This window comes from Lissotriton helveticus, chromosome 8, assembly GCF_964261635.1.
Source record: "Lissotriton helveticus chromosome 8, aLisHel1.1, whole genome shotgun sequence".
In the NCBI taxonomy this organism is placed as follows: domain Eukaryota; kingdom Metazoa; phylum Chordata; class Amphibia; order Caudata; family Salamandridae; genus Lissotriton; species Lissotriton helveticus.
The window spans coordinates 484,248,490-484,261,126 of NC_136069.1; the positions used below are offsets into that span (position 1 = coordinate 484,248,490).

A 12,637-nucleotide genomic window follows, 5' to 3' on the forward strand; every position below is an offset into this window, starting at 1 on the left:
ATATTCTTTCTGTTTACATTTTAATATTCATCCATCTGTTCTTAATTTCAGCAACTATTTTATAGACCTGATCTAGCCAGAGGTCTCACTCTAGTTTTAAAATGGTATATCTCCAATCAAGCAATCGGGGACCCATTTAAAACTGCGGACATTCTAGCCTTAACCGATTCGTATTGTGTTTTTAATAAATCTTGTTCTTACCAATTCGGACCCCCCATCCATCCGGGGCACTTACTTCATCAAGGTACAATCGTAGCTTTGTCGGTCCATTCTTTACCATTCGGCGACGGCTCTCATGCAGGTGAGGTACCATTTTTATGGGGAGACCTGCGGGAACGCTAGGTGGTAGGAAATGTGTGGCAGGTGGGTGATCCCACACAGAAAAGTGAGGAAAATTAGATTTTTTTTTCCCAGCTAAATTTGAGGTTTGCGGGGGATTCTGGGTAAGGGAACGTTGAGAGATCCACACAAGCCATAGCTCCCTGTACTCCCCAGGGTGCCTAATTTTCATAAATGTGTGGGTTTGGTAGGTGTCCATAGATGGCCATTGAGCCGAGGCCACAAACCCAGGTGCCCCCCCCCCCCCCCTGAAAAACCAGGTAGTTTTGTGTTTGGTGAATTTGATGTCTCCACAATACGTTTTGGGCCCTTGCTTGTCGAGGGTACTTGACCCTCCCACACGAATAACGTATAATTTTTATCGGAAGATGTTGGGGAGTGCGTGGTGGGTGGAATTTTGTGGATCCCCACAGAATTCAGAACTTTCCATCACAGAAATGTGACGAAAATGTGTTTTATTGTTTTAAAAAGACTGAGGTTTTGCAAGGGATTCTGGGTTACAGAGCCAGACATGTCACCCTATCTTGGATTCCATGGGTGTCTAGTTTTAAAAAATGTATAGGTTTGCTAGGTTTCCCTAGGTGCCAGCAGAGCCAGGGTACAAAACCTACAGCTAGGTACTTTGTATAAAAAAGGGTCAGTTATCACAGTAAAAATGTGGTGTGTCCACGTTTCGTGTTGGGCCGTTTCCTGTCGCGGGTAGTAAGCCTGCCCAAACAAGTGAGGTACCATTTTTATCGGGAGACTTTGGGGAATGCTGGGTGGGTAGAAGTTTGTGGATCTGCGCAGATTCCAGAATTTTCCATAACTGAAATGTGAGGAAAATGTGTTTTGTTTTGACAAGGTTTGAGGTTTGCAAGGGATTCTGGGTAACATAACCTAGTGAGAGCCACACAAGTCACCCCATTCTGTTTTCCCCTTGGTGTCTATTTTTCAAAAGTATACAGGTTTGCCATGTTTCCCTAGGTGCCGGCTGTGCTAGGACCCAAAATCCCCAGGTAGGCACATTCCTGAAAAAAACAGTGCCTAGTGGGCTTTCTGCCACCCTGGGGAGGGGGGAAATCGGGGGCTATGGCCCTAATACGCCCCCACAGGGTGCAGAAAGACTGTGGCTATTCTTTTGGGGGGATGAGGGCATTGGGATGCCCATCTTGGCAACCCCCACCCCTACGTATAAAGGGGTGGGTGCTTCAGGCGCGCGGGAGACGTCCGACGCACATGGGTACTTATGCGTTGGACGTCTCCCGTGCGTCCGACACATGGAAGGGGTTAACAGTGTTTCTGAAGGCTAGATTGTGCAAGCTGAGCCTATTTTTAGGTCTCAAGTTTGGCAGCGCATGCGCGGTCTCAGCGAGACTTAAAGTAATCTGTATATTGGTTTAAGTTTGGCATTGCTGCTGTTTTCTTGATTACTGTTGGCTGTTGGCCCTATGGTCACTTCCATGTAGTCCGAGGCAGCGGCGCCTAACTGCAGTTTCGCTCCGCTCGTACTTAATTGTGTGCAGTGTGCCATCTGGTTGGGGGAGTGGCCCCCCTCCTCTCCCTCGTTCCGCACGGCCGCTTGTTTTACATGTAATTATGGCGGCAATGCGTCTACCTTTACTTTGTAGTGGCGCTCACCTCCGGTAAGCCGCCGAAAAATGAGTTTCTTATGTGTTTTTTCGTACTCTCCCACCGTTCAAGGATGCTGTGAAAGCCTAAACTGAGAGATAACAAGGCTGGATATCACTCTTTGCTCCTACGGAATGCAAATCGCCCATTTCTAAGCGTACTGGCTCTGTAAAGTATTTCTGTTCAAGACGCTCCTGACTGACTATGATATGAGCTTATACTAGCGCTGCCTGTGGCTTGGGCGTGCTGTGAAGGGTCATCACATATAAACGGGCCAGTGCGCTTATCCCTTAGATAAAGTAAGTGGACGTACAGCCAGTTAAGACTGGACAAAACCAGCGGGCCTTGTTACACGCAAGTGGTCATTAGGCACATGTGTTTGCAAGCAGGGACCATGAGTCATGACAACAAAGCGCCTGTCGTGCCCGGGGCTGTGCGTGCTCGATTGTCAGCCAGGGCTCATTCAAAGAGGTTAATTATCTCATCTCGCGCTGCAGCTTACACTCTGCGGGGGCAAACGCACCCGTGATCACTGGGTGAGGGGAGATAGGGTCTGCTGGTAAGCCAGTTACCCCCCTCCCCCAAATAAAAGGCTCCAGCTTTACCTTTTTATTACCACCAGCCCCCTAATACTTTTACCCAAAGAGGCTGCTTTCACCTCGAGGTTGTGCCGCCGGAGACTATGCAGACCCCTTTTAACTCAAAGGAAGTCCCAGCGCTATTCAGAGACCCGCAACTCTGTGCCCATGTCTCCTGCCACACACACACCACCCCCCTACTGCTTTCAGTTTCTAAGGTGCCGGGACAATCACGAGCGCATTTTATATTACAGATGGAGTCAGCAGAGTAGCGCTTGTAGGGCTGGGGCGCAGTGAGTCGTACTGTTTTCTCTGCACCCCTCTCATCCCCCCAGCCCTGCTCCCTGCTTTGTCAAGACCCCTCCTGCCCCTGAGTTCCGTGTTAAACAGGAGCGACCATGCACGTTATTTGTACTTTGGCGCTTGGAGCTGAGGCAGACCTCAGAGCACCTTTCTGGTGCAGGCATGTTATCCATACCAGCTATCTTATGCCCTTACATTTCTGAGAAGCTTTTCTTATTTATAAATAAAAACAGTTTCCGTGCCCTGCTTATGGTTGAAGGTGGGTGGGCATCCTGGGGGGGAGGGAGGTTTAAGAAGCGGCAGAGTGGCCAGGTGGGGAGATGAAGTCAGGAGAGTAGCGCTTGTAGGGCTGGGGCGCAGTCAGTCGTACTGGTTTCTCTGCCTCCCTGCTTTGTCGAGACCCCTCCAGCCCCCGAGTTCCATGAGCTCAGGGCCCCTTGGCTCCGGCGCGCATTACGGTGACCTGCGGTGCTCAGACTGGAATGTTTTTCACAGCTTTGCTGTGTTCTGTTTTTAGGTCTCCGCCTAGCGAAGGCTGCGCTTGCGCAGTCTAGCTGGGGAGAACTGATGCTTTCCAGAGTGGGTCTTGAACCCGCCCCTTTTCTCCATTGGCTGGCTTCCTAAACGGAGGCCAGCCATTGGAGGAGAGGGGCGTCACTCCGTTTAAGCCCCGTCGTTTTGGGATTCGGGGGGGTGTTTTTTAGGTTCTTTCTCTTTTCTTTCTGTCCTCTTCGCATTGGCTGGAATTTTACATTCCAGCCAATGGGAAGAGGAGAGCATGAAAAACACGCCCCCCAGTCCGAAGATGTCGGGGCTTTTCGGAGAGCCATTTCTGCTGGACCGCCGCCGGAAAAAGTAGAGAAGCTGCCGAGTCCTCCGCCCCAGCCGGTGAGTGCTTGCTTTTCTGCCCCCCTGTTCCTCGTTGTGCTCGCTTTTCTGCCCCCACCCCCCTGTTGCCTCGTTGTGCTCGCTTTTCTGCCCCCCCACCCCCCTGTTTCCTCGTTCTGCTCGCTTTTCTGCCCCCCATGCTCCTGTTCCTCGCTGTGCTCGCTTTTCTGCCCCCACCCCCCCTGTTCCTCGTTGTGCTCACTTTTCTGCCCCCCACCCCCCTGTTCCTCGTTGTGCTTGCTTTTCTGCCCCCCACCCTCCTGTTGCCTCATTGTGCTCCCTTTTCTGCTCCCCCCTGTTGCCTTGTTGTGCTCGCTTTTCTGCCCCTCCACTCCCCTGTTGCCTTGTTGTGCTCGCTTTTCTGCCCCCCAACCCCCTGTTCCTCGTTGTGCCCGCTTGTCTGCCCCCCACCCCACTGTTGCCTCGTTGTGCTCGCTTTTCTGCCCCCCGTTGCTCGTTGTGCTCGCTTTTCTGCCCCCCCACCCCCTGTTGCCTCGTGTTGCTCGCTTTTCTGCCCCCCCACCCCCCTGTTGCCTCGTGGTACTCACTTTTCTGCCCCCAGCCCCCTGTTCCTCATTGTGCTCGCTTTTCTGCCCCCCACCCCCCTGTTGCCTCTTGGTGCTCGCTTTTCTGCCCCCCACCCCCCGTTGCCTCGTGGTGCTCGCTTTTCTGCCCCCCACCCCCCTGTTCCTCGTGTGCTCGCTTTTCTGCCCCCCCACCCCCCTGTTCCTCGTTGTGCTCGCTTTTCTGCCCTCCCCACCCCCCTGTTCCTCGTTGTGCTCGCTTTTCTGCCAACCACCCCCCTGTTACTCGTTGTGCTCGCTTTTCTGCCCCCACCCCCCTGTTCCTCGTGTGCTCGCTTTTCTGCCCCCCCACCCCCCTGTTCCTCGTTGTGCTCGCTTTTCTGCCAACCACCCCCCTTTTCCTCTTTGTGCTCGCTTTTCTGCCCCCCCCCAACTCCCTGTTGCCTCATTGGGTCTGCTTTTCTGTCCCCCACCCCCCTGTTCCTCGTTGTGCTCGCTTTTCTGCCCCCCACCCCCTGTTGCCTCATTGTGCTCCCTTTTCTGCCCCCCCTGTTGCCTCGTTGTGCTCGCTTTTCTGCCCCTCCACCCCCTGTTGCCTTGTTGTGCTCGCTTCTCTGCCCCCCACCCCCCTGTTCCTCGTTGTGCTCGCTTGTCTGCACCCTACCCCCCTGTTGCCTCGTTGTGCTTGCTTTTCTGCCCCCCGTTCCTCCTTGTGCTCGCTTTTCTGCCCCCGCCACCCCCCTGTTACCTCGTGGTGCTCGCTTTTCTGCCCCCCCACCCCCCTGTTGCCTCGTGGTACTCACTTTTCTGCCCCCCACCCCCTGTTCCTTGTTGTGCTCGCTTTTCTGCCCCCCACCCCGCTGTTCCTCGTTGTGCTCGCTTTTCTGACCCCCCACCCCCTGTTCCTCGTTGTGCTCGCTTTTCTGCCAACCACCCCCCTGTTCCTCGATGTGCTCGCTTTTCTGCCCCCCACCCCCCTGTTCTTCGTTGTGCTCACTTTTCTGCCCCCCCACCCCCCTGTTGCATCGTGTTGCTCGCTATTCTGCCCCCCACCCACCAGTTGCCTTGTTGTGCTTGCTTTTCTGCCCCCCACCCCCCTGTTCCTCGTTGTGCTTGCTTTTCTGCCCCCTGTTGCCTCGTTTTGCTTGCTTTTCTGCCCCCCACCCCCCTGTTCCTCGCTGTGCTCGCTTTCCTGCCTCCCACCCCCTTGTTGCCTCGTTGTGCTCGCTTTTCTGCCCCCCACACCCCTGTTGCCTTGTTGTGCTCGCTCTTCTGCCCCCACCCTCTGTTGCCTCGTTGTGCTCGCTTTTCTGCCCCCCCACCCCCCTGTTGCCTCGTTGTGCTCGCTTTTCTGCCCCCCACCCCCCTGTTCCTCGTTGTGCTTGCTTTTCTGCGCCCCCACCCCCCTTTTCCTCGTTGTGCTCACTTTTCTGCCCCCCCCCCACCCCCCTGTTGCCTCGTTGTGCTCGCTTTTCTGCCCCCCTGTTCCTCGTGTGTGTGTGTGTGGCTCTGTGTGTGTGTGGGGGGGCGTTGTGTGTGTGTGGCTCTGTGTGTGTGTGTGGTGGGCTCTGTGTGTGTGTGTGTGTGGTGGGCTCTGTGTGTGGAGCTCTGTGTGTGTGTGTGTGTGTGTGTGCCTCTGTGTGTGTGGAGCTCTGTGTGTGGGGGGCTCTGTGTGTGTGGGGGGGCTCTGTGTGTGGGGGGGCTCTGTGTGTGTGTGTGGGGCTGTGCGTGTGGGTGGGGCTGTGCGTGTGGGTAGGGCTGTGCGTGTGGGTAGGGCTGTGCGTGTGGGGCTGCGTGTGTGTGGGGCTGCGTGTGTGTGGGGCTGCGTGTGTGTGGGGCTGCGTGTGTGTGGGGCTGCGTGTGTGTGTGGGGCTGCGTGTGTGTGTGGGGCTGCGTGTGTGTGTGGGGCTGCGTGTGTGTGTGGGGCTGCGTGTGTGTGTGGCGCTGTGTGTGTGTGGGGGGGGGCTCTGTGTGTGTGTGGGGCTCTGTGTGTGGCGGGGCTCTTTGTGTGTGTGTGGGGGGGCTCTGTGTGTGTGTGTGGGGGGGCTCTGTGTGTGTGGGGGGGCTCTGTGTGTGTGTGGGGGGGGCTCTGTGTGTGTGTGGGGGGCTCTTTGTGTGTGTGTGGCTCTCTGTGGGTGTGTGGGTGGGTGCAAATGCAATAGGTCTCGCATTTGCGAGAGATTAAGCTATTGACATTGTAAATGACAATGCCATTTATTTATCTGTTTTCAAAACCAACACATAAATAAAAATGTTGTCATTTACAATGCCAATAGCTCTAAGTTTGGCAAAGGCGAGACCGTTAAGCTTTTATTTCCAGACCTTTTATAGCCTTTAATTGCCCAATCCGTCTCCTTGGGGTGGAGGAAAGTCATTCAGAGAGGCCACGGGGCAGTGGCTTAAACCACAATGGCTTCGCTACATGAGCTCATAAAAGTGCACTGTGCACTAAATAACCTCAAGGCGCTATGCCATCAGCACTCTGTTGTATGAAGCCGCTCACAGCACATGATACATTCTGCTTTACAGCCCCATTTCTTGCAGTTCTGATGGCACCTTTATAGATTATTTGTGTTTTTATCCAGTGAAGCATTTCGCCTGCTGGACATTCTCGCCTTTTATTTATTTACATGTAGTAGTGTTATATAGCGCAGACAAGACATGCTTTACATATTAGTCCGTGTTTTCCATCAAATAAACCTACGCTGCCTGCATCGCTGTCTTCCATGCAGGAGCAGGCCCATTCTTGGACCCTGTGTCTGCCAACCCCGTTCTGCCTACAGTTTGCTTTTTTTAAGTGCGAACATAAAACAGCAAGGAGTCCTCTCCATGCCTCTGCAAATGATACCAGGCTTAAATGAGTTGACAATACTCCTCAAATACTTGTGCGCTGACGTTACGTGGCTCGTCTAAAGAAAGTGGCGTAGCTGACATTAACGTGAAAGCTCGGCATGGGGGCCTTTTCCAAAACCTGCATTTTAAATGCAATCGGTCCTGCATTTGCGAGCGTTTAAGCTTTAAGCAATATCATTTACAATGCCAATAGCTCAAACTCTTGTAAATGCGAGACCTATTGCATTGTAAATGCTTGTATATATATATATAAGAGGAGGGACTCATCAGCAGCGTGTGACAACACTTACAGAACGCTTTGGGTGCTGAAGAAGGCAGAAGGCTGCCGAAATGCATTCGCCAATGTGTAAATAAATGAAGGCTTCCTACCGTTTCCTCCAGGGTCTCTGTCTCTTTTCTTGGGAAGGAGTTTTGTGGATCAATGGCAGCGTCACCCAGAGACGCTTTTCAGAGACCCCCACCTCGTTTTGGGCACCGGCTTCACTGGGACCTGAACTGTTGCAGTTCGCTTTGTTTCACCAGCGTTTGCTGGAAAGGCTAGGAGCCCGCCACCAACACCGGGGAGAAAGAAAGCAGTTTTGGGAATATTAATCCAATGCCGGGCAGAGCACATTGTGGATCAGCCCCTGCTCTACAGACTCTCTGGACAACGTGGCTGAGGTGGTATTGGGGGACCGGGGGAGGCACTCGGCAATTTGCACACCAAAGCAGAAGATTCCATTCTAGTGTGCTGTGGGGCGCATGCTGTTCCCTGCCCCCCCCCCCCCCACCCCACCCCCCCGTAATGACATTTTGACTTTCTGTGTCTCGCTTCTGCACCGCAGTTCCCAGACTTCATCACGCTGCATTCTGGGAAATGAAGTCCTGCGCTACACTCGGGACTTCACACAGGTGCGTGGAGTAACTACAGGGGGTGGAGCTGGCTTGCATTTGCAAGTGTTTAAGAGGAGGGACTCATCAGCAGCGTGTGACAACACTTACAGAACGCTTTGGGTGCTGAAGAAGGCAGAAGACTGCCGAAATGCATTCGCCAATGTGTAAATAAATGAAGGCTTCCTACCGTTTCCTCCAGGGTCTCTGTCTCTTTTCTTGGGAAGGAGTTTTGTGGATATATATATATACATATATATATGTGTGTATATATATGTACATATAATACACACATTCTAGTTTTCCTGCGGGCTGTGACGCCCCCTCTTATATATTGCTCAAATTAAATAATATCCCTTCTGGGTATTTCTATATCCATTTTATGTCACACTTGAGATAATCACTTATATTTGTATCTCAATGTCTATCGAACTGATTGTCTATAGGTGAGGGGGATATGTATATCCCAGATTGCTGATGTGGGCCGATTACTCTAAGCTGTTCTACTGGTGCCAAGGGATCGCATCATTTTATCCCTGTACATCGCCCCTTAATCTATGTACCTTTCTTTGTTCACATTTAAACAGGAACGTTTTCACATCTGTTATATTCTTAGGGATAAACATACACACAGATGAAAACAGATACATTACATAACTGACTCTTGTTAACCGCATCGTTGCGGCGCATTTTCCCCTGCTGCGCTGAGTTTTTTAAAAACCCATTATTCATGACGAGCTGGGCTCGTCATGAGCGTGCGAGGAGGCTACCTCATGACGAGCCCAGCTCGTCATGAGCGTCGAAGGGGTTAATTTACTTATTAATACCTCCACATAGTGTACTCAATTGCTTCATCGGTTGTGTCCATGAAGCATTTTGACTTGAAAACTGTACATTGGGATGCCACCTCCTAGAGCTAGACACCACATTAAGTTGCGCCCCATCCTGAGTTCAAGTTGGCAAAAATGTATGCACGTCTTCGCTTTCCAACCACAGTATTGAGCAAGTTATCTTTTTTTCTGTCTCCTCGTGCTTAAATGCATGTGGACCACCAGCTTTCTTCTTGCACCTTGTCCAGGCCATCTTTATTTGTGCTGCATGGAACCCATGCACACACTGTAGCTCAGTAGCCTTGATTAGTCTCAAATAGATTTCTGGTAGCCTTTCACCTGCACACGTGAAGACAGCCGAGATTGGAAAACTAAAATGTTAACCTTACTATATAGAAAAATAGATATGGCATGTGTTTAGATCTGGAAGATTAGCTGTTTGCAGCACTTTGTGGTAACTCCATAAAGAGGACATATTCCTTAGTTGTGAAGTTGCTGATGTTAGATTCAGGAGACCTGGATTCTAAATGGTGGTTTCAACATTTTACCTAAACATGTGATTTTGGGCAAATTTTAACTATTTATAACGTGCATATTTAAAAACAAAAGTAGACTGTGCTGTTATGTGCTGTCCCAATTACATATTTCCACCTCTCCTCCTCCCTGTCACAGCTGGTTTCACGGTTTACAGATACCTTGATATTTCTAGCAGGACACCTTTTATTTAAAATACAAATTCAAATTGAGTTGTAAAGCACGATATGCCGGTTTGGGTGCCTACTAAATGAAATGTCTTGGAGATCTATGCATTTTTTCTTTGTATAGTAGTGCTTCGTGATAATGATGTGTTGTTTTAGTTTTGCTTCTCTCCTGGTAAACTGTAATGTCTATTTATGTAAAGTAGTTATGGATGGTAACTAATATCTCTCCATACATAAATATTTCAACAGGACAATGCCTTCTCCAGGACAAGTGCCAGTGGTGGTTTCTCCTGGGAGTCAGCATCTGCACACGGTATTCCAGACAGTGCCTCTTACAACAGTTTTATCGAGCACAGATCCCACTTCGGCAACGGCCTCACAGCAGTTTTTTCTACAAGCCATTCCATCTTCTCAGCATATGACAGTACTTAAAGAAAACATGTCGCTCCAGTCGCCAAAGGCAATAACATCTGCTTCATCCATTGTTCTGAGCCCTGCTCAGGTGCAGCAGGTTTTCGCGAGCAATGCACAGACCATTTGCAATGGAACAGTTACTGTGCCTTCCTCTTCGATCCTCGGCGCTGCCACACCTGTGGTGACTTTTTCACCAAGCACTGCACAGGTAGTCCCCCACACTTCAGGCACTGTGATAACATCGGTGATAAAATCCACAGAGGCCAAACAGACTTTCACTCATGTGGCTGTGAAGCAGGAGCAGCACCAGGGTGCTTGGAATCAAATGGAGTCGCCCAAAGAGACTGGGGAGCTGCCCAATCAGAGGTTTGATCCACGGTGTATGCTGGTGGTAACCGGTGCAAATGGTGTCCCATCCCATGTGGAAGTCAAGCAAGAACAAAAACAGTGGGAGCTCAATTGTAAATAATAGAACATATGAGTGCATTGTAATGTGCTTACTTTTTCATGTACAAGACTTTATTAGTTATAAAAATAACATTTGGATCAGGAGGTCTGGCGGACCACACGTTTCTCAGTGCCTGCTCTTCGTAGCATTGAATGTGGATGGTTAGACAACGCCTTCATTTGTTAAGGTGTCCTGAATGTTTCTATTCAGATCTCAGGCTGAGGGTTCCATTGACTCTCTGTTCAGATGTCCGTTAGGCTGAGGCCTCATTCTATGAAGAATGACTTGGGAATTTTGTTGTGGCCAACGCTTTTGTTAGCCAATGTCCTCTAGTAGGTCTTTCTCTTGGCTTGGGGTACGAGTTTGTTACGACTCAGCAACAGGACTCATGTAGGCAATTCACTGTTTTCCCTGTGCCTTAGTTACTCCGCTCTAAATTGAGAGGGCCTTTACCCTGCTCAGGGGGTTGACAATATGTGCTATGAAATGCTGTCAGCTACACTATGCAAGTTCACTTTCTGCTTGGAATAGGACATTGTTACAGGTCCACCATTTTTGTAAATATTTTAAAATTGTAAACTGATTCTTCGGTAAGAAGCAGAGGTTTGCTAAATTTTCGTGTGTGCAATTTGTACTCTTAGAAAAGTCTGAATCTTGTTCCTCATCATGTCCCATTTTGCATACAGCAACAGTCTTTAGTAGCCTTGCCCAACGAAAGTGGGCAAGAAAGTTGTCAACTTGTAATGATGGTAAACATGGAATGGAGAACATCTCCATTCAGTTGATGATGGGCAACAGTGATGAAAATGCCGGGCATTTATTCTAGTCGGCAAGATAGCCTGGCGTGATCGCTGCTGATGTCTGATTTGACCAACCGGTCATAAACTGGAAACCAGTCAACACCACCCTTCCGGAGTTGATACACTGAGTACTGTTAAATTATATAGCAGTAATGCCTGCTATTTACAACAATGCATAATTATTTCAGTTTAAGTACATCAGACTTAATAGTTGATGCAGAGATTTATTGTTTGAACGCTTACATATTATTTTCTAACTTCTGCAAAGACTACCGTGTCTGACTTAATGAGGGTTGTGTACAATGAATAAGTAGGTGATATTTTTTCAATTGTCTGTCCGCTTCTGTGTAGAACATTGGTTGTAAATAGTGTACATTTACATCTAATTTGAAAAAAAATACATTTTTAAGATGATTTCTGTTAGATGAAAAATAATTTTTATAGACGAAAGAGATCAATATGTGTTTAGCATTTGAATGGTCTTATCTATTCAGAGTGAATTTGTATTTAAAAAATTATTGGTGAAACACCTTTCAACCTTTTGTATTTTAATTGATTTATTATGAAAATAAATCATGTGAACTAAAGCATTTATTTTGCTTAAATGACCTATATTTAAAATGTTTGAGAATTGTACTATGTCTATTGTTTGGTTTCGGTAGAAGCTAAGAAGCAGTATAGATTCTCCTACACATACTCTACCCTTTGGCTTTTATACATTTTTAACTCTTAGAAGGACTGAAGAGAGGGGAAACAGATGGAACATTGGCACTTTATCGGCTTTTTTTCGAGCTCTGGTCTCACCACAAATATCTGCGTTAACAGGAGACCTTCCACCTAGTTTTGTATATATGGACCTAATGCCACCAAGCTTGAGCAACAATTTCACACACAAATGTGTTTGTGGAAATAATGTAGACTGTCTCTTCAACCATGTCTGCTTAGAACATCACTACTGCAGAGGAGTGATAACCCCGGAAAAACATATTATCAATGGCGTTGTGTGTTTTTAGCGGGAATTTTTTTTATTTTTTATTAATAGGAATTCCACCTCAGAGATGACTGCAGCTCTCTGTGAGCAGGTCATTTTATCAGAGATGCAAGTCCTTGCCTATGGCAGCATACCAGGAAGATTTATTTCAGTGACACATGGTACATGCATGTATTTACCACAAATAATCTGCAAATAAAGATAAGGGAAAAACAAAAGAACAATCAATTATTACCTTAGGTACAGTTACTAAAGTATTAACTTGTCAGCATTAAGCACTAGTTGAAGAGTTTAAACTTCTGTTTTATGGCTGATGTTCTAATTCATTCTGATCTAAATACCACTTTAAGGGGCCACATTCTGTCAGATCTGTTCTTGTTCTCTTCCTTATGCCCATAGCACCTGTATTCTTAAGACGTCATACTTCCTTTGCAGTGGGTGGGTGGGTTCCTGCTTTTCCAGCTTAACACAATAAATTTAGTGATCA

The 12,637-nt window shown here is 48.7% G+C and overlaps 1 protein-coding gene across 9 annotated transcripts in view; it reads left to right on the plus strand.

The window, feature by feature from the left end:
- The window catches only part of ELF1 (E74 like ETS transcription factor 1), a 526,009-nt gene extending 514,260 nt beyond the window's left edge, over nt 1-11,749 (plus strand). For all 9 annotated transcript variants that reach the window (XM_078657401.1, XM_078657393.1, XM_078657397.1 and 6 more), the window contains one exon: nt 9,747-11,749. In XM_078657401.1, the coding sequence (XP_078513527.1) occupies nt 9,747-10,380 (634 nt within the window). In that variant the 3' untranslated portion in view covers nt 10,381-11,749. The remainder of the gene's footprint in view (nt 1-9,746) is intronic.
- Nucleotides 11,750-12,637: the final 888 nt, after the last annotated feature.